Source organism: Aphidius gifuensis, linkage group LG6 (genome assembly GCF_014905175.1).
Source record: "Aphidius gifuensis isolate YNYX2018 linkage group LG6, ASM1490517v1, whole genome shotgun sequence".
NCBI lineage: Eukaryota > Metazoa > Arthropoda > Insecta > Hymenoptera > Braconidae > Aphidius > Aphidius gifuensis.
Window position 1 is genome coordinate 1886243 of NC_057793.1, and position 19507 is coordinate 1905749.

The 19507-nt window shown below is 22.3% G+C and overlaps 6 protein-coding genes and 1 long non-coding RNA gene across 8 annotated transcripts; 4 read left to right on the forward strand and 3 right to left on the reverse strand.

Annotated features, from left to right (window-relative positions):
• Positions 1 to 1565: 1565 nt before the first annotated feature.
• LOC122858746 (CD63 antigen-like) lies at positions 1566 to 6267 on the reverse strand. Of its 2 annotated transcripts, none has more exons than XM_044161856.1 (5): positions 4857 to 5167; positions 3649 to 3846; positions 3418 to 3579; positions 3111 to 3326; positions 1566 to 3034 (listed from the first exon to the last, which is right to left on the reverse strand). In XM_044161856.1, exons 1-5 carry the CDS (start codon positions 4914 to 4916, stop codon positions 2960 to 2962), a joined length of 711 nt encoding a protein of 236 aa, XP_044017791.1. In that variant the 5' UTR covers positions 4917 to 5167; the 3' UTR covers positions 1566 to 2959. The 2 variants fall into 2 exon arrangements, with proteins under 2 accessions (XP_044017791.1, XP_044017792.1); XM_044161857.1 differs by lacking the exon at positions 4857 to 5167 and adding an exon at positions 6003 to 6267 and having other exon boundaries at positions 1855 to 3034.
• Positions 5302 to 5910, forward strand: LOC122858747. The gene is made up of 2 exons (XR_006374318.1): positions 5302 to 5423; positions 5514 to 5910. It is a non-coding gene; the product is annotated as an uncharacterized LOC122858747 (long non-coding RNA).
• LOC122858745 lies at positions 6003 to 9280 on the reverse strand. Its single transcript, XM_044161855.1, has 6 exons — positions 8941 to 9280; positions 8070 to 8202; positions 7498 to 7698; positions 7274 to 7432; positions 6780 to 6980; positions 6003 to 6705 (listed from the first exon to the last, which is right to left on the reverse strand). Exons 2-6 carry the CDS (start codon positions 8127 to 8129, stop codon positions 6610 to 6612), a joined length of 717 nt encoding a protein of 238 aa, XP_044017790.1. The 5' UTR covers positions 8130 to 8202; positions 8941 to 9280; the 3' UTR covers positions 6003 to 6609.
• On the forward strand, positions 8783 to 11619 carry LOC122858744 (protein PFC0760c-like). The gene is made up of 3 exons (XM_044161854.1): positions 8783 to 9007; positions 9465 to 9748; positions 9967 to 11619. The coding sequence occupies exons 2-3, from the start codon at positions 9473 to 9475 to the stop codon at positions 11224 to 11226; spliced, it is 1536 nt and encodes a 511-aa protein (XP_044017789.1). The 5' UTR covers positions 8783 to 9007; positions 9465 to 9472; the 3' UTR covers positions 11227 to 11619.
• Positions 11620 to 12748: 1129 nt separating this feature from the next.
• On the reverse strand, positions 12749 to 17093 carry LOC122859661. The gene is made up of 13 exons (XM_044163346.1): positions 16998 to 17093; positions 16567 to 16900; positions 15132 to 15340; positions 14968 to 15057; positions 14685 to 14853; positions 14482 to 14620; positions 14284 to 14413; positions 14056 to 14204; positions 13870 to 13916; positions 13419 to 13539; positions 13210 to 13344; positions 12973 to 13105; positions 12749 to 12910 (listed from the first exon to the last, which is right to left on the reverse strand). Exons 1-13 carry the CDS (start codon positions 17091 to 17093, stop codon positions 12749 to 12751), a joined length of 1914 nt encoding a protein of 637 aa, XP_044019281.1.
• A 1074-nt stretch (positions 17094 to 18167) lies between these two features.
• Positions 18168 to 18704, forward strand: LOC122859662 (ribosome biogenesis protein BRX1 homolog). The gene is made up of 2 exons (XM_044163347.1): positions 18168 to 18328; positions 18417 to 18704. The coding sequence occupies exons 1-2, from the start codon at positions 18224 to 18226 to the stop codon at positions 18702 to 18704; spliced, it is 393 nt and encodes a 130-aa protein (XP_044019282.1). The 5' UTR covers positions 18168 to 18223.
• A 20-nt stretch (positions 18705 to 18724) lies between these two features.
• LOC122859663 (ribosome biogenesis protein BRX1 homolog) lies at positions 18725 to 19138 on the forward strand (the record flags this gene model as incomplete). Its single annotated transcript, XM_044163348.1, has 1 exon — positions 18725 to 19138. A coding segment is annotated over one exon (378 nt), but the record flags the coding sequence as incomplete, so codon positions are not given.
• Between the last annotated feature and the right edge of the window lie 369 nt (positions 19139 to 19507).

The window sequence follows — 19507 nt, forward strand, 5'->3', positions numbered from 1 at the left end:
TTATTTATACAGTTTTATAATTTATTTATAAATTGTTTCGTTTTTCAGATTTTCGAATTTATTTCTTTGCAGAAATAAATGCATTTTAATTGTATTTCTACATGCTAATTTTTGTTGATGAATTTACTTAATTATTCTACTGTTTTTTTCATCAATTTTTTATGGACAATTGATTTTTGAATTGCATCTGCAAGACAAAGACTTGAAATAATAAATGAAACCTGTTGAAAAAAAAAAATACAAATTATTTTTTTATGTAATTATTATTAGCTTTTTTTTTTCAAGCATTCACCTCAATTATGCCAATGAAAATCAATACCATAATAATATTGATTCCATATTTAATTTGCATTTTAGAAAGACAGCCAGTTTGATAAATATCATCTCTATTTTTACTGCAAATTACATCATTATTTTTATTTGGACAACAAGATGCAGGAATTGATGAATTATTTATCAAAAAATAGTCGTCTTTGCCAAAAATTCCACAGCATTTTTCCTGAAGAAAATAAGTTAATAATAATCATTGTTTGTTCAAATAAACAACATAAAAAGTTGCTTTATTTTTTAAGCTTACTAATGATTGAAGTTGGCTAATTAAATCAGAAGAATTAATCATTGATTCGAAATATTCTGGATTTAATAATGTATTTTTATCATCGAGATTATCAACATTTTTCAAAGTACAGTAACTATATCCACCGATGATTATTTCAATGATAAGTATTGTCAATAAAAATGCAGCATACTTGAAAATATAAATAATAAAGTCAACAATAAATATGTATTTTTTTATTAATGTTTTTTTTTTTTTGTTATTTGTTACTTACGATTATAATAATAACATGTTTTTCTAGTATTACTCCACAACAGCCAAAAATCGAAACAACAAATAGAATTAATCCAAAAATTATACTGGTTATTGCGAAAGTTGTTACAATTGTTTCGCCAAAAAGCAGATATATTTTATCAATATTATAAAGTTTAAATATTATTATCATGCCAAGGCCAATCATCATCAAAGAAATCAACTGTAAATAAAATTTACATCATTTATTTATCCCAAAATTAGCAATTATTATTATTGTGATTTAAAAAATTTAAATGAAATTTTTTATTGTTGAAAAAAACAATGGAGATAAATTTTTTTAACAATATAAAATTTAATTAACTTACTGATACTATTAAATTGAAAAAAAATAATATAGATTCTGCAATTTTTATTACGCAATTCATCTTAATAATGTATATTTAATTTTTTTTTATTAACTAGAAAAATTGATTAAAAATTCTTCTCTCAGTGACTGAATAAAATTGATAATATTAAATACAAAATGTTTGACTTTAAATAAAAGACTGAAATAGATTTTTAATGAATTTATTTTTTTTCAATATAAGAAAAAAAAAATAAAAACCCTGGGGCGAAATACAGTTGACCTAATTTATTAAAAACTCAAGTCGATTTATCATGTGATTTAAATAATTCATTTTGATTGGCTAAAAGCTGTCCTTATAAATAAAAAAAAAATTCTATTATTTGATAAAAATTTTTATCATAAATATTATTTTAGTTTTTGAGGTATTTTTTTTTTTATCTAAAAGATGTTATTATTGGTGAGTTCAGTAGTAATTAGTGTCATATCATCACTAATTTAAAAAAAAAAAAAAAACATTTATGACTTGATAACATAATACAAAAAAATATTTTAAACTTACATTTATTTATTAAAAAATAAATAATTTAAACAAATAATTTATTTATTGTATTTGTTATTTAATTTTTGTGATTTCTTTTTTTTCAATAATGAATTGATTTTGTTATTTTTTCAATCAATCAAAATTATTTATCAATAACCATTTTATTTTATTTTATTTATTTTTGTTTTTACATTTATTGAAATATTTAATTTTAGGATATATTTATTTAAGACATACAGTTGAGAATATTATTGTAATTTCTGGATAAAGTGCTAAATCTTAAAATTTGAAAATCATGTTAATAATTAGTTATGAATTTGGCCGATAGATCTACTTAGATTACTCTTTCTCACATGTGGTGAAGTAGAAAATCATTTGTATATAATGAACAAAAAATTGATAGTGAATACTAAGAGAGAGGTGGGGTGCTGCATCCCTTCGGGGAAGTTGTAGCTAAGGAAAAGATGTAGCTTCTGCTTAATCTTTCCATATGTTGGTCTTCTTTCACCTGTTGAGCCCTTTCAAGTTTGTAACGGGTTAACCGCGCTCTCTCATACTTTTGCATTTTTATTTTTTTAATTATCAATTACCATTTTACTATTTACAATTTTTTTTTTTTTTGAGAATCAACAAAATTCACTAAATAATAGGCAAATAATTATTGATAAATAATCAAAGCACTTTAATTTTTTTTAAATGAATATTCAACTGTAATTTTTCTTTTCACTAAAATAATGAATTTTTTATTATTTCATTGTTAAAAATTTTCTATATTATTTATTGTTAATAAAAAATTAATGGTAAAATTCATAACAAAATTTTATTTTTTGATTATAATTAATTGTAAAAAATCATGGAGTTTAGGTGGATTAAAATAGACCAAAGTATTTTGTTGATTTAAAAATATTTAATTAATAATTAAATAAATTTTTATTTAATAATTAGTAAAGAGATAAAATAAATTATTATTCGTGACTATAATAAAATACAAATAAACTTGAAAAAAAAAAAAAAACCAAATAATATTATAACTCAATTATTAAATAAATAATTTTTTTTTTGTTTTTATATATACTTATTGATTGTTATATAATATTTTTATTATTTTGTTATTTAAAAATAATGAAAATTAAAATTGACAAATGAATAACATACAATAATAAATGAAAAATATTTTTTTTAATTTAAAAATATTATTAAAAGTTTTTTAAAATTTATTCTTTTTTTAATATTTAAATAATGTAAATTATTATAAAAAATATTAAACTCTGTAAGCTCGACGTTCAGCATTTTTAATTGAATTTGCAAGACAAAGTGCAAACACAACTCCAACAAACTGAAAATAAATATAAATATTTTATATAAATTAAATCATTAGACAAATATAATATTTTTTTTTCAAATTAATTTACCTCAACAACAGCAACACCAATTGCAAGACCTCCAGCCCATTGAATTAAACCTTTGATAACATCAATAAACGGTTCTAAACATCCACCTTGATAAATGTTAGATGTGCAAAATTCATTTTCATGCATTTTATCATGTGAACAACAAGAAGCTGGAATTGTTCCATTCCAATTTGATTGACTGTAATCATTTTTAGACTCTACACCACAACATTGTAACTGAAAAGCAACATATTTTATTTAATTTTAAACATTTATTTTCTAGAATAATAACTTTACAAAAATTGTAGATAAATTATTTTCAACTCACGCTCTTTTGAACAGCATCAATGAATTTTGTATCATTCCAGTAATTTTTAAATTCATGTCTATAAAATTTTTCAACAATTTTATTATTATTTTCCAATTCATAGAATGTATAAACACCAATTGCTACTTGAATGATTAAAACTGTTAATAAAAATACAGCATACTGAAAAGAAAAAAATTATATTAGTAAAAGTAATTTATTTATTTTTGTATTAAAGTTAATTAAACTTACAGTGTTCATCATAAAGTGACTCTCTCTCAATGCACCACAACATCCAAAAAATGCAATGATAAATATAACAGCACCAATAACTATCAGTGGTGTTGATAACATTGATATTTGTGATGCCAATTCTGGTTTAAGATCAGCATAATCGTTGAAATCACTTCTGATTATAACACCTGCTATGACCACTCCAAGTCCACATAGCTAGAAAATTCATTAAATTATCATTACATTTGTTTTTTTTTAAATAAAAAAAATACATAATTAATTGTTGCTAATTTAATAATAAATTGTTTTAATTAATATTATTGTTGAATTTAAAATTTAGATTTTTTTTTCTTTAATTTTAAAATTATTTTTGATTGATTGTTTTTTTTTCTGCTTTTTTTTTATGATATTTTATCTGGATGATTCAAGCTAAAATGTTATCATTAAAATCTAAATATAAATGTGATTAATAACTCATCCAGTTCCATTCTTGTTTGCCAAACAAAATTTAGACTAATTTGAAAAAAAAAATAAATAATTATTTTATGATTTTGCTTAACTTCCGTTTGACCTGGATAGTTTATTATTTTTTAGTTTTTTTCATTTTTCTGTTTTAATATTTAAGCAAATATTTTCATGGATTTTATTTATGTCATATCATATCCGAGGTGAGTCACCGATAAAGATAAACTAAACTGAGTCGCAATTTGCAAATAAACAAGTGTCTTTTTTTCGACCAACAAGTGTTAAATTTAATTCGCATTAAATAAATTGTTGTAAATCTCTCTCGTAAAATAATTTTGTTGTAAAAATAAAAATAAACTATTTTAATAAAAAGTTATAGTTATTTTTAACTTGCAAGTATTTTTTTTTTTTTTTTAATTATTTAAATATGCCACACCCATAAAACAATCCTTGAAAAAAAAAATTATTATTATTTAATAATTACATTTAAAAATAAAAAAAAGTAGCACAATAGAAAAATTACAATGACAATTTTTTTTTTCTCTATTATAACGACAAAACAAGTAATTTAAAAAAAAATAATTTTATTTACAAAACTTGTTTATCAAACAATTTCCTGTTTAGATTTGAAAAAAAAAAAATAAAATAAAAACAATTTACAGTTAGAAAGCTGAAAAAAATAATTTCTAAATTTTTTTTTTGTTTAAAATTTAATTATCAACAAAATATAATTAATTTTTGTCGTTAAAAAAAAAACTCACAGTAAGGATAAAGTTGAAGAAAAATAATAACAATCTAACACCACCAATAGCACACGACATTTTTGAATAAATTAATTCAAACTAAATATTAAAATTACAAAGACAAAAAATACTCCAAAAAAAAAAATACTATTACTCTATAAACGAAAATTTAATGCTTCAATTTGAGCTTAAAAATAGAATAATTAATATAATTTTTTAAAATAGTAACAGCGTGATTGTAAAGAAGGATTGAAACTGAACTTATTCACGTTCAGCTTGTGAAGCTAAAGCTAAAAGTTTATCATCTTTTTCTTCTACTTCTCTTCTTACAAATAAAAAAAACATTCTCTCTTATATTAAAATCTATCTCTCTCAATCTTATATTGTTAAAAAATAATGTTTAAAAAATTTCTTGCATCATCATAAAACACGTTTGTCCTTGAAAATTATTATGTGTTTGTGAGACATGTATTTTTATTTAAACCCAACACAAATACAAAGTGAACGGTGCATAAGTTTTTTCGATTTTTTTTTCATTTAATTTCGTTCAAGTCTGATGGACTTTGTGAGTTGCTTGTTTGTATGGTCAGCAACATTTTTTTTTTTTATTATAAACATCTATCTTTTTTATATATTTAGTCAATACAACGATCATCATTATTATTTTTCTTCTAGAAGCATCATCATGACTTCCAGGCACTTCCAGGATTCCACCTGAACCGTATCAACATTATCTACTTATAAATCTTTTTTTTTCTTTCTCTGCCCTTCTCAAAAAGGAGATGATAATTACAGGGTTCACAAGATTTCTTTGTAGAAAAAAAAAAATTAAATTCTTACAAAATAATTTACATATAAATATTAATTAATAAATTATATTTTTATTTTTTTTTAAGGTCACTTAATGACAACGTTTGAGTTTATAAAATGTTTGATAATAAATTTTAAATATATGCTGGTTATCATTAACCACATGACAACTCGAAAGAAAAAAAAAAAAAGTTGATAAAGAAATACATAAATTTACTGAAATAATATTATTTTCTTTTTCGCATCGAAATGTTTTTCATAATAACGAAATACACAGTAAGTATGCTTACATAAGCATTTTAAAATAAAAAATAATAAACTAAAAATAATAATTTTTTTAAATGATCAACTCACCACAAATATAAAATTAAAAGCAAATAAAATGTACTTGATGCATGAATCCCCACAATCCATCATGATTAGTCCCTTTGTTTAAACAATAAAAAATAATATAATGAATATATAAATTAAATAGGTTCAACAAACTCAAGTGAACAACAAAAATAAACCCGGCGAACCGAAAGAAAGTCTAGAAATTCAAACAAAGTTATATTTGTTTTATTTTTTTTCGAATGAGATTCTTCACTTGTCAACGAGTTAAATTCAACTGGCATATATTATTCGTACATTATTACCTTCATCGAATATTTTTTTAACCCCACCATATTATTTTTTTGTTATCTCACATTGTACATGAGTATATATATTATTTTCACATACTTGTGTTAAATAAAATATTCACAATTAAATATTAAATTAATAATTAGTCAATAAATTTTTTTCGATTATTTTTATCGTCAATTTGGTGTTTGTTTTTTTGTTGAATAGATAACTAGATTTAAAGTTGATGTCATTAATAATATTATGACAATATTGTCTTGGAAATGATAGCTATCGAGACCTTCATTCGATGAATCATCAACGACTATTGACACAATTATTTATGTTGATAATAATAATTTTATATTTCTGTTGGTTTACGTTGACGAGTACGACGACGTTTTTTCAAGCTTTTTTTTGATCTAAAATAATTTGTTATAAGTAGTAAAACAATAAGCTGAAAATGAAAAATCAATAATTACTTTTTATTTATTTGTTTAAATATTTTTTGTAAATTTAATTTCAACTTACTTGAATTGATATTGATGATAGTGCTAATAAAAAAACACGATGAAGTATTGAACGATGATGATTAATTGCCAAATGTCGACATTCAATTCCATAATAATTTTCACATTCAATTTTTGTTGTATTATCATGACGCTTAAAATCACAGCATTGTAATATGTCGAAATAATTGTCAATTGTTGAATTGTAATTGCAACAATTTATCTGAATAAATTAATTAAAATACAATTAAAAAAGAAAGTTAATTTAAGCTATGCAAATTTTTTTATTTCCTTTTTTATCTTTAAAGAAATAAAACCTTGAAAATTATTTAATTTTTATTTTTTTTTTTCATGATAAATTGATGACTAATATTTCAATTACTATACTGATAAATTTATCAATGATATTTTTAGATATTTTATCATTGAAATTAGATTGTATTATTATTTATTTGAATAGCTTTAATGTAGTTATGTTTTTTTGGATAAAAATAAATTTAAAAAATAAATTATCACCTGAATTTCGTCATGAGACGAGACGATTGATGTTTCTTTGTCCTTGAGTGATTGTTCTAGACTTGTTGATAATACTGTTTCAAGTTCTTCGAATTTAAAAAGTGCCCATAGACCAGATGCAACTTCAACAGCAACAATTATCAACAAAATAACTGAAAACTAAATATATAATTTTAATTTTTTAAGGTAATTTAAATGATTATCTATTGATTATTTATACTTACAAGCATACATTGTTGATAGTTGTATTTAAAATCAATGAATTTCCAAAAATAAATTGCCAATACAAAGGTTAATAACCCAGTTAAAAGTAATACAACTGATGGAAAATCAACGTAGTTTATTATATTTAAATCCGAGTATGTTTTATCATGAAATTCATAGATAAAAAAACTTCCTGCTGCACAAACAATCAGCCCTGTTATCTATAAAAAAAATAATAGAAAATGTAAAATACAAATAATCTAATAGCTATTTATTAAAACACAAAGAGAAAAAAAAAGAATAATCAATACAAACAGTTGGGCCATAGATAAATATTATTTTCTTTTTATTAAATAAATAAGGATGGTTTTAATTATTGTTAATAAATAATTTATCATGATTTAATTATATTGTAAATATACATTAAAAAAAAAAAAAAAAAGTCATGAAGCAAATGTAAACAAAGGAATTATTGTCTGTGTATCTATAATTTTATTTTTCTTTTGTTTTTTTAGAATTTTTTTTGTTGGTTTTTTATATTGTTTAAATTGTATTTTGTTTATTAAATAATTAATTAATTATTTGTACTTACACCAAGAAGAATAAGGCATCCAAAAAGTATGTATTGGATGCAAAAATCACTGAGAGCCATGATGGTTTATAAATAAAACTTTTGATTCTGGTCCAAGCTTTCTTAGCTTGTCGTCTCTGTCTCGGCGTCTTGTCTTTCACACATAAAAAAAAAAAAAACAAAATAAACAAGAGAAAAAAAAAATTTAATAAAAAATTGTAGTTTTATTAATGTATTTTTAGATAATAAAATTGTTTTTTTTTTTTTTTTTATTTTAAATAATTATACTAGAAATTTTTGTTTAAAAATTAAAACAAATTTTTTTATACTAATTTTTTTTATTTATTAAAATTATTCAAATTTTCCCGCTGTTATCGCCATTTTAACCCTTGTAATTGCGTATTATTATTTATTAAAAAAAGAATAAATAATTATAATTAACAAAAAAAAATAATTATTACATTATTTAGTAAAAAACTATCAAATAAAATTTAAAATCTAATTTTTTTTTAAATCAAAATTTTTCTATTTGTTTATTAATTTTTTTAATAAATAAAAATTAAAATTAAATTATCTAATTATTAATTTTATAATTGAATTAATAGAAACAATTAATATTGATAATTGAATTGAATTAATTTTATTATTATTTGTTACCTTGAAAAAAAAAAAAAAAAAACAAACAAATTTGAATTCTAGGGATTTCATTTTTTTTTTGCCCCTCAATTTTTAGTAACTAGAATTATGTTCCCCTCAAACGCCCAATTGTGCCCAATTGCCTGAACCAACCGATTGTCTATCGTTTTTCATATTTTTCTTCACATTTTGTTGTGTAAACTCATCGAAGTAGCATCGCAATATTCAGTTCTTAAATTTTCATTTTTCAACTTACTTAATTTGTCCAATTTTCATACAACCAGCTTTATTTTGTTAATCAAATAAATCACAAAAAACATTTGGTAAGTCAAATTAATTAATTAACTAATTATCCCATTAAAATTACATCATAAAAATTATTTACTCAACCGTTTTTTTTTTTTTTTTTATTTTATTTCTCGTTATTTCTTTTTTTAATCAAAATTTTCCAACGAAAAACACAATTATTTTAAAACTTATTATATTAATCCTGTTTATTAATTAATAATAAATTATTAAATTAATTAAAAATTAAATACAATTTTTTTTTCTCCATCCGCCATTCTTGGACGCACACATAAAATCAACTGTTTTTCTGATTCCTTTGTCTCTTGTGTTTACACTCGAAAGAAATAAAAGAAAAAAAAAAATAAATAAAATTAAATTCTCTCAGGTTTCATATTGTTTTTTTTTTTTTTTTCTGCCAACTTATTTGTTTTAATTATAAATGAATTTATCATATTAATTTGCTGATTAATTATTTATTATTATTATTATCAGATTGCAATATGATGTCGTCACAACCTGGTGATATTGCAGCAGGATCAAGAAGATCAGGTGGTTTAGGTGGACCCCAGGAACATGGTCCACGTAATGGAAAATTTGAAAAAAGAGCACAATCAAAAAGAAGATTTAGAAATTCATTTAATAAAGATGTTGTTGGCCCATCTGATTCATCTGGTCAATCAAATCCTCGTCAAAATACATCATCATCAACTACTCATGGTGGTACAACTTCTGATTTTTCAACAATACCATCTTGGTTCAAAACATACATGGAAGAGGTAAAATTAAATTTTATTTTATTTATTTTTTGTCCCCCCCATTGATTTTGCTGATTAAATGAAAAATTTTCACTTGACAACAAAAATATTTTAATATTTATTTTATTTTGATAACAAATAAAATAATAACATGAAAAATTTTTCCAAATTTATAAATATTATTTTTATTTTTAATATATATTTATTTTTAATATTTTTATTTTTTTTTCTTTTTCAAGTTTAAACGTCAAGTTGTTACTGAAATAAGTCAAAAAGTGATTAAACATTTTTGTGCATCACGTGATGATGAAGTAGCCCGTCAGCGTCATAAGACAAGTTATTTTTCATTGAAAAAACGTTATGCTGAATTGGAAGAACAACTTAATGATGAACGTGCTAAGAATGGATCACCGATGGATAATCGTGATAGTACATTTGATCGTTATAAACGTACAACACGTGATGATGAACGTAAAAATAATCAAGATGATGATGATAATAATAATAGACATGGTTATCGTAGAAGAGGTGGTAATTACAATGGATTATCATCAAATGCAAATGATGAACGTAAAAAAGATGATGATCGTAAAACACTTCGTTATGATGGAGCACCAACAACAGTTGTTGATTCACCAGTATGTGAAAATAGCGATTGTGATTCAGTTCTTCAAGTTGTTCATGATAATAATGATGATTCTGAAAAGACAATTGAATCTCAAGAAGTTATTAAAGTTGATGTACATGTTGATGCTGAAAATACACAAACAATTGTTGATGATGCAAATCAAAATACAGTTGATGATACAAGTAAAAATGAAGATGATGATTCAAGTAAAAATGCAAATGATGATACAAGTAAAAATGCAGATGATGATGCAAATAAAAATGCTGAAATAAATACTGTATCAACTGATGCTATTGAAAATCAATCAAATTTTACTGAAAAACTTGATGACATTTTGAAGAATCCAGTTTCAAATAATGCATATACAAATAATGTTACTAAAAAAATTGAATTATTAAATGCTGATATGTCTGATGATAATATAAAAGAATTACTTGAAAAATTATTTGAAAAAGTTCAAGTAGCACCAAGTCTTTCTGATTTTTACAGTATTTTAATGGCAAAAGTTGCCAATGAACGTTCAAATTATATAAAAATACAAAAAATACTTGATAATGTTTGTGATGAACAACTTGGTAATTCAACTTATGAAAAAATATTATTTATTTGTGCATTGTATGAACAACATTTACTCTGTTTTGAATTTATGTCAAAGAGCATTATGAAATTCATGAAATTTGATAATGATAATGATATTGAATGCTTTATTGAATTACTTGAAGCTGTTGGTGAAAATTCAGGCTTTTGGAAAAATTCAAAGCTCTTTGAGATAATGGAAAATATTGTTGCTAATGAAGAGGTTCAAGATGAAAGGGTCATGAAGCACATCAACAGAATTATTCATACTGTCAACACTTCAATGTCTGAGTAATTTATTCAACAATTTTATTATTTCTTTATTATTTTTCCTGGCTTATATATTTTATCTATGAAAAAATGAAAAAAAAAAGCCATATTTACTTAATTTATTACTTCAAACTATTTAAATATATTTAAACTTTATTTTTTTTTTTCCTTTTTTTCTCAAAATGAGTCAAACTCAGACACGTGTAGGTAACGAAGCCTATCTTCATTATTTTTTTTTTTGTTTTCTTTTCCAATTAAAAATTTGGAGTTATGTTTATTATCTTTTTTTTTTCAATTAAAGTAATTTGTTTTTTTCTTAGTTTAATTTTGTCAACGTTGACAATAATATATATCACAGGATGATGTATTTTTTTTGTTAGTTAATAAGATGTTTAAATAAATGAAAAATATTTCCTTATTTTTTTGAGTTTATTTATTTTATTTATTTAATTATTTTGATAATTTTTAATTTGCATTTTGTGTTTACCCATTTGTCTTGTATTTTTATTTTTTTATTTCTAAATTTCTTATTTTTTTGTTTTGACATTTCTTTGGATCATGTTGAATATTTTATTTTATTTTTTGTTTGATAAATGATTAATAATTCGTATTTGAATAATCTCATTTTTATTTTTTTGGTCTTGTTTACTTTGATGACGATATTTATATTTCAAAAATAAAATTAATTCATTGAATATTATTTAAAATTTTCAGCTAATTTTAGAATATTTTTATTAACAAAATTGATTTTAACATAACAAAAAATATTGTTAATATTAAAATTTTTATCATTCAAATATAAAGCCTTGAATCCAATTGATTAATTAATTTTTAATTAATTTTAATTTACATATCAAAATTAAATTAAATTTTTATTATTTTTTTTGCGGTTTTTAAATTTCATTGTCATCAAATAAAATGATAAAAAGATAATATATTACTGTGCTAATATAAAATTCTAAATTCGGCTTATCAATATAATAAAAAATATATATTTTTTAATATCTTATCTACGAATGTCATAAATTGTTAATATTATTTCCATATAAATAGCAAGCCAAGCTGAAATAAAATTAGTCTCGAAATTAGATTTATCCCAAGCAAGACATCACCATGAACTTCAAAAGTTTCTTCATGTTTTTAACAATTTTTGTTACAATTATTATTGCTGTAAGTATTTTTAATTAATAATTAAAATTTTAATTTATATATATTGTTAAAATTCACAATGGAATTAATTAATTCATTAATAACTTATATCAACTATTGTTCTCATTTAATTTTCTTTTTAATTTACAAATATTTAATAAATTATTTCCAGGTAAATTCAGCTCCAATAATCGAACTCAATAATCGAAACGATGGAAATGCTGTTACAAAATCTCCCAAGTGGTGGGAAGAAATGAGTCTGTCAAAGCCTAAAATTTCAAAAGATCCAAAAAACAATTAAATAAATAAACAAATATAAATTAAATATTTACAGTTTTTTTTTATTTTATTAGACTTTTTAATCTTTCAACTATAACTATTAATAATAATTAAAATAATTATGATTTTTTTGAAACACAAGAACCAAGTTGACAATGATGATCATCATCACAAATAGTTCCATCAACTGGTACACCAGAATTATGGCAAAATGCAAATATTGATGTGCCAAAAATATCTTCAGTGTAGCATTTTAAACCACTGCAAATACCTCGTGTAACCTTTATAATAATAAAAAAATATAATAATAAAAATACATTAATAATTTCAATAATATAAATACCTTGCAAGACCAATCCCAGCCTTGACTTCGACACTGTTCATCAGGTGATATATAATCACCAGGTAATACTGCTGGTACACTTTCATTAACACTTGCTGCATTTGGTTTGTTATAACAATGATCCATTACACTTCTATTTTAATTAATAAAAAAATAAATTAAGAGAAAAATAACAAAGCTATTTAATTATCAATTAATATATATTAAAAATAATTTTGTTTTTTTTTTTTATAATACCTTAAATGTTTATTTATTGAATCAACACTACAAGTTGACCAATGATTATTATTTTCATGAGGTTGTGCAAATGAAGCCATAATGTAACCATCATCTACACATTTTGGTAATGTATTATCATGTTGTGCACCAAAACTATCAATAAAAAAAATATAATAATAATTGTTATTGATTATTTTTAGTTGATAAAAGTTATGGAAAATAATTACATGTGTCCAATTTCATGGGTTGCTATTAATACACCAGTAAAATCAAGATTATCATGTACCAGTGCAGTCATTGTTGAGTATGGATACCAATCATTGCATTTACCTTGCATATATGCAATACCTTTAACAATAATTATTTATTAGTAAATAAAACAAAATTATTTAATTTTACTATGTAAATAATTTAATAAATATTTTTTTCGTTTTTTCATTTGGATTATACTATTAGTAAAAATTTTTTTATGAATTATTTCTCTGGAATATTTATATTTTGTATTTTTTATTATTATTCAGCGAATTTCTCCAGACTTTTTTATTTTATTTAAATTTAAATTTTTGAATTTTAAAATACAGAAAAATATTTTTACCAGAAATTTTTATATTTTTTAGATAATTAATAATTTAATTTATAAATTAGAAATTATATAATTAATTAGATAATAAAACTTACCTAAAATATTAGCTTGTGGACATGTCCAATCACCACAAAATTTAGAACTATTTTTTTTTAGAAAAAAATATAAATAAAATAAACTTGATTAGAAATTTCGATTTTTTTTTTTATCAACATTAATTAAAAATTAATTATATTCAATTAAAGGTAATTAAAAAATAATAATAGTTAATATAAATTTACGTTGTTTGAGTTACTGCAATGTCCCATTCTTCTCTATCAATTGGTGGATTTTTATTTTTAACCCAATAACCAAATGATTTCAATGCCTCTGTATTAACAATTGATTCATGTACTCGTTTTTCATAAATATACGGACTTGCCCATTTATTCTATAATAAAAAAAAAATTAAATATATTATTTTATTTTTAAATAAACAATGAAATTATTTATATATTTAATTTTGTTACCATTCCTACAACAATTCCAACAATTCGAAATTTAATTTTTGGATTTTCAAATTGGCTAAATTTTAAATTAACAGCATTCCAAAATGCACTCAGGTAAACAAGAAGACGATAAAATCTTATTTCACGTTCACTAATCAATTAAAAAATCCATTAATTAATTAATTCAATTTTTCATCGTAAAATTTTAGAAATACTTACGATGTATACTCGAGCCCATAATCAGTGAAAATTAATAATCTTGGATAAATTATTTGTGGACGATCTGGAAAGCTTGATCTTCTTTTTAATTTTAATTCTTCTGTGATATTTTTTATATCAACATTTGGCACAAAAAAACCTTTAAATAAAAATAACATTCTTTTTTTTAATTATATATAAAAAAAATTAAATAATACGTTTACCTTCATCTGATGGTGATCGTTTTATAACAAAATGCAAATCACTTACAAATGGTCTAGTTATACTTCTTGTTATACGTGATTTAATATCATTTTTAAAATAATCATTCCATGTGTTAATGACACCTTGAGGTACTGGTTTAATTACAAATGCATCACGAATAAATCCCATCTTGAAATAGATAATTAAATACATTTTTGAATTTTTAAAAATAATTAACAATCATAGGGAAATAAAAAAAAAGCGAAAAAACAATGTAATTGTAAATAAGATAAGATTACTTACAAAACGTAAATTTGCATGCATGTCCTGTTCAACGGCAATTCCAGCCATATTATTTGGATCTTCATAAAATTTAAATGCATCATTAATTGTCTGTGAAATAATTAATCATTTAAAACAACTATGAAATGATTTTAAAAATTATTTAAATATATTTTTGTATTTACATCATTGTCAACACGTTGATAAATCACTTCTGGACTTTTTGAGTTACCACTTGTTAACCATATTGGTGTGTTTTTGTGTAACAGTGGCTCTTCAACGTGATTTAAATTTAAAACAATATTTGTGTCAAATGCACGAAAACTTATTGAAGGATTTAAGACATTTGCTTCATCAATTGAATGAGATATTGGCACAACTTCATACTCTGGCACTAAAATTAAAGCAAAAAAAATTATTAAAATATTATTTTTTATAATTGCAATACAATGTTTATAAATAAAATTACTTTTGTCTTGTTTTTTTCCAAATATATCTGCACGTTCTTCTGGACTAAGCATTGAAAAAATCTATTGATAGTAAAAAAAAATGTTTAAATGTAAATTTGAAATTGAATAAATTTAATTTAAAAAATATTTACGTCATTTTCGTTTGATTTAATTGGACTTGTAAAATATAATAAAGATAGAGTAAAAATTATATTTAAATTCATTTTTAAACTTTCATCAAAAATTTAATTGGATTTTTTTAAAACATGTAGGTCAAAAGTATTAATTTAAACTAATTTTTTTTTTTTTTTTTCACGCCTTTATATAATGATTTAAAATTATGCAGATTATATAATTTTACTGATAAGATATTGATGTGTTTATTGATGTGTAAAAATATTTTTAAAAAACAATCAAAGGCTGCATTTATTTCGCTCTAATAATTGAATAAATAAATTTTTTTTTTTTTCATAAAAGCTGTTGAATTAAAATAAATCATGTAATAAAAATTAATGACTTACTTGATGATGATGATATTGCTCTATTTGAATTTTATATTTTGCTAAATAAAAATGATTGTTTGCATATCAAGAGAATTAAATTTTTATCAGATAAAAACTTTTGTATAAATAACATTCAAAAAAATTGAGATTGAAATAAAAAGAATTATAATATTTTAGATATAAAAAGATAAAAAATAAAAAAAAGTCTTGCTTGATGATGAAATGATTTTTAGGATAAAAATTAAAACTGATAAAAATCATAATTTATTAAATTTAAGTAAATTTTTTAATTTATTTTTTACATGAAAAAAATAATTTAACAAGTGTTTTTTCAAATATAATTTCAAGGTCAATTTACTTGTTATTTAATTGAGAAAAAAATGAATTATTATTGACAAATCATATGAAGTTTTTATTTAGATAATTATAATAATTTGTTTTACAAGATTAATTTATATTTCATGATAATTTTAAAGATCATATATTGATTGAAAAAAAGAGGGTTGCAAGGTTTAATTAATAATCTGATGTTATTATTTTAACGTCAGCACAATTGCGAAATGTTTCTTGATCTCCACAGCCAACTGCTCCTTTTCCATCAGCACAAGTTCCCCAATTATTAGCTGATCTCCAGTGCCATCTCAATGTGCAATGATCACAAGACAAACCCTCTGGTAAAACAAGTGAAATTTCATACAAGCCTGTTTCTTTACTTGTCAATGTATATTTATCTTCGCCAGTTGATAATTTAAGTGGATATTTATCAAAACATTCTTCAGTTTCAATGGATTTTTCATCCTCCAATGGACACAATGAAAATTCAAATGTTCCCTTGTGATTTGCTGATATGACAATGGTAACATTAATTTCTTGTGATTCATAATATGTCGCAACAATAACGCCAACTCCGAATTTTCCACCGTTTTCATTTGGTCTTGGTGTAGTTAGTTTAATATTGTCTCCACATGGTCCACATTTACCTTTGTTCTTCAAGAATTGAACCTATTTTAAAATACAATTTTAATATTAAATTATTCAGCTTAAATTTTAATGCAATAATTTTTTTGTTTAACAATGATTTGATTATTATTTTACTCACAGCATGACCACCACAATAAATGCCATTATCATCGTGATTTTTTGGAGTATCGAAACCTTTTCTCCATGCACTGCTTCGGTTTGGTGGATCAATCATGTAGCCATGTCCAAATATTTCACAAATATTCAGACACATCAAACCAATGACAATAATTAATTTAATAAATGACATTATTTAAAATTTATTTTCTACTTTAAAATATATATTTTACAAAAATGTTTGACTGAAATTAAAGGGCCTCTTTTATATTGTAAATATTTTTTTTTAATTTGCTTATTTTTCCACTTTGAATATTAATTAATGTATAAATTAATTTTATAATTAATTTGATTAAATACAATGCTCTAAATATTTTATTTTTATTCAAACCCCGACAGTTTAATTTCTCAAATTAAAATATCAAGTATGCTTACATCCAAAAAATGTTCCTTTTATACAAAAAAAAAAATATATATAATCCATCAGCTATCTTATCTTTTATTTATTTTTATTTATTACTTTGTTTATTTCATGATGATGAATTCGTCTATGACGACTGTGCCACTAATTTTATTTGCTTTAATTTTTTGTCAAATTAAATAACTCAAGGTTTTTTTATTTTTTATTTTCTATAAAGAATTTATTAATTTCCATTGATTCAAGTGTTTTTTTTTTATCCGCAATGGAAAAATAAAACAAATTAATCATGTTATTTGATAACATTTAAAAAAGTACTGGAGAATTAAAACCAACAAATGGGCATTGCTTAAAATCAAAATTAAAAAAAAAAAAGACCAGTGATTGACATTTTTATTAGTATTTTTCTTACATTTTATAATTGAATAAATGACACATCGATTAATTATAATTAAAACTTGCTGATATTGCAGCCGAATAATTAATAAAACCTGACTGTATATTCTATTGTTTATTTATTTTATTTTATTTTTGTCTTTTCAATTGATAAATAGCTCATTTCAAAAATTAATTTTTGCCCTGTAAAAATTGATATATTTATCATCAGTGTTGCCTTTATTTTCATTGGTAACTTGATAAGGTAGAAAATAATATTCAAGAAGATTAGAGTGAGAGGGTGAGAGTCTCTACTTCTTTGTCGGTGTATTCGGTGTGTTGTTGATGTTGATTGTTGACTGTTGCACGTGGTTGCCACTAAAATACAATAAAACAAACTAGTCTCCACGTGATTAATAATTATATCATAATTAATACTATATTTAATTACAAAAATGATAAATAAATCATTAAAAAGAAATGCTCCACCAACAAAAGAGGTAGAGCCATCAGTTGGATTACCAGAAAAACGATCATCTGATGAGCCTCCAGCAAAAAAAGTATTTATTATATTTAACCTCAAAAATTATGTACAACTGTTGATTTTAAAAATTATATTAATTAATAAATAAAATTATATTTAACCAGGTCAAATGGATAAATCGACAACGAGTATTAATGCTTGCATCACGTGGAATAAATCATCGTGATCGTCATTTAATGGAAGATATAAAAAATCTAATGCCTCATCATCGTACTGAAGCCAAGATGGAGAGACAAAAAAATCTTCAAGTTATCAATGAAATATGTGAATCTAAAAATTGTAACAAAGCAATATTATTTGAAGGAAGACGTAAACGTGATCTTTATTCTTGGCTTTCAAATAGTCCAGTTGGTCCATCAGCAAAATTTATGGTTGAAAATGGCAAGTGTTAAATTAACACATAAATGTAGTTTATACAATGGGTGAATTAAAATTAACTGGTAATTGTTTAAAAGGATCAAGACCAATATTATCATTTGATGAAAATTTCAGTCGTCTACCACATTATGCATTGTTGAAAGAATTGTTGACTCAAATATTTGGTGTACCAAATGAACATCCAAAAAGTAAACCATTTTTTGATCGGGTTTATACATTTAGTGTTCTTGATAACAGAATTTGGTTTAGAAATTATCAAATTTTAACTGAAGATGGTGGTCTTGCTGAAATTGGACCAAGATTTGTATTGAATCCAGTTAAAATATTTGCTGGTAGTTTTGGAGGTGAGACAATTTGGGATAATCCACATTACATATCACCAGCAAAATATCGTCAGTCGAATATTAAATAAACTGGTGGTAAAAGAAACAGATAAATATTAATTTAATAGAGGTTTACAACTTACATGTTTTTTTTTTGTAAAATTAAAAAATTAATAATAATCACAAAACAAAAAAGAAACGATACATTGAAACAATGAATAATAGCTTGTTCTAAAAGATTAAATTCTCTAGATGATAAAAAACAAAAAATAAACAATTAAATAATAATTAAAAATTCTCTAAATTAAATTAAAAAAAAAAAATTTTTTTTTTAAATGAAATTTATCGGTATAATGCCAAAAAAAAAAAAAAAAAAAAGAAATAAAATGTATCGAATAAAAGATTATTATTATTATGTTTATTAAACTTTGTCAATAATTTATCATTGCAACAAATAATAATAATAATAATAAATGACAAATAATCCCAGGTTT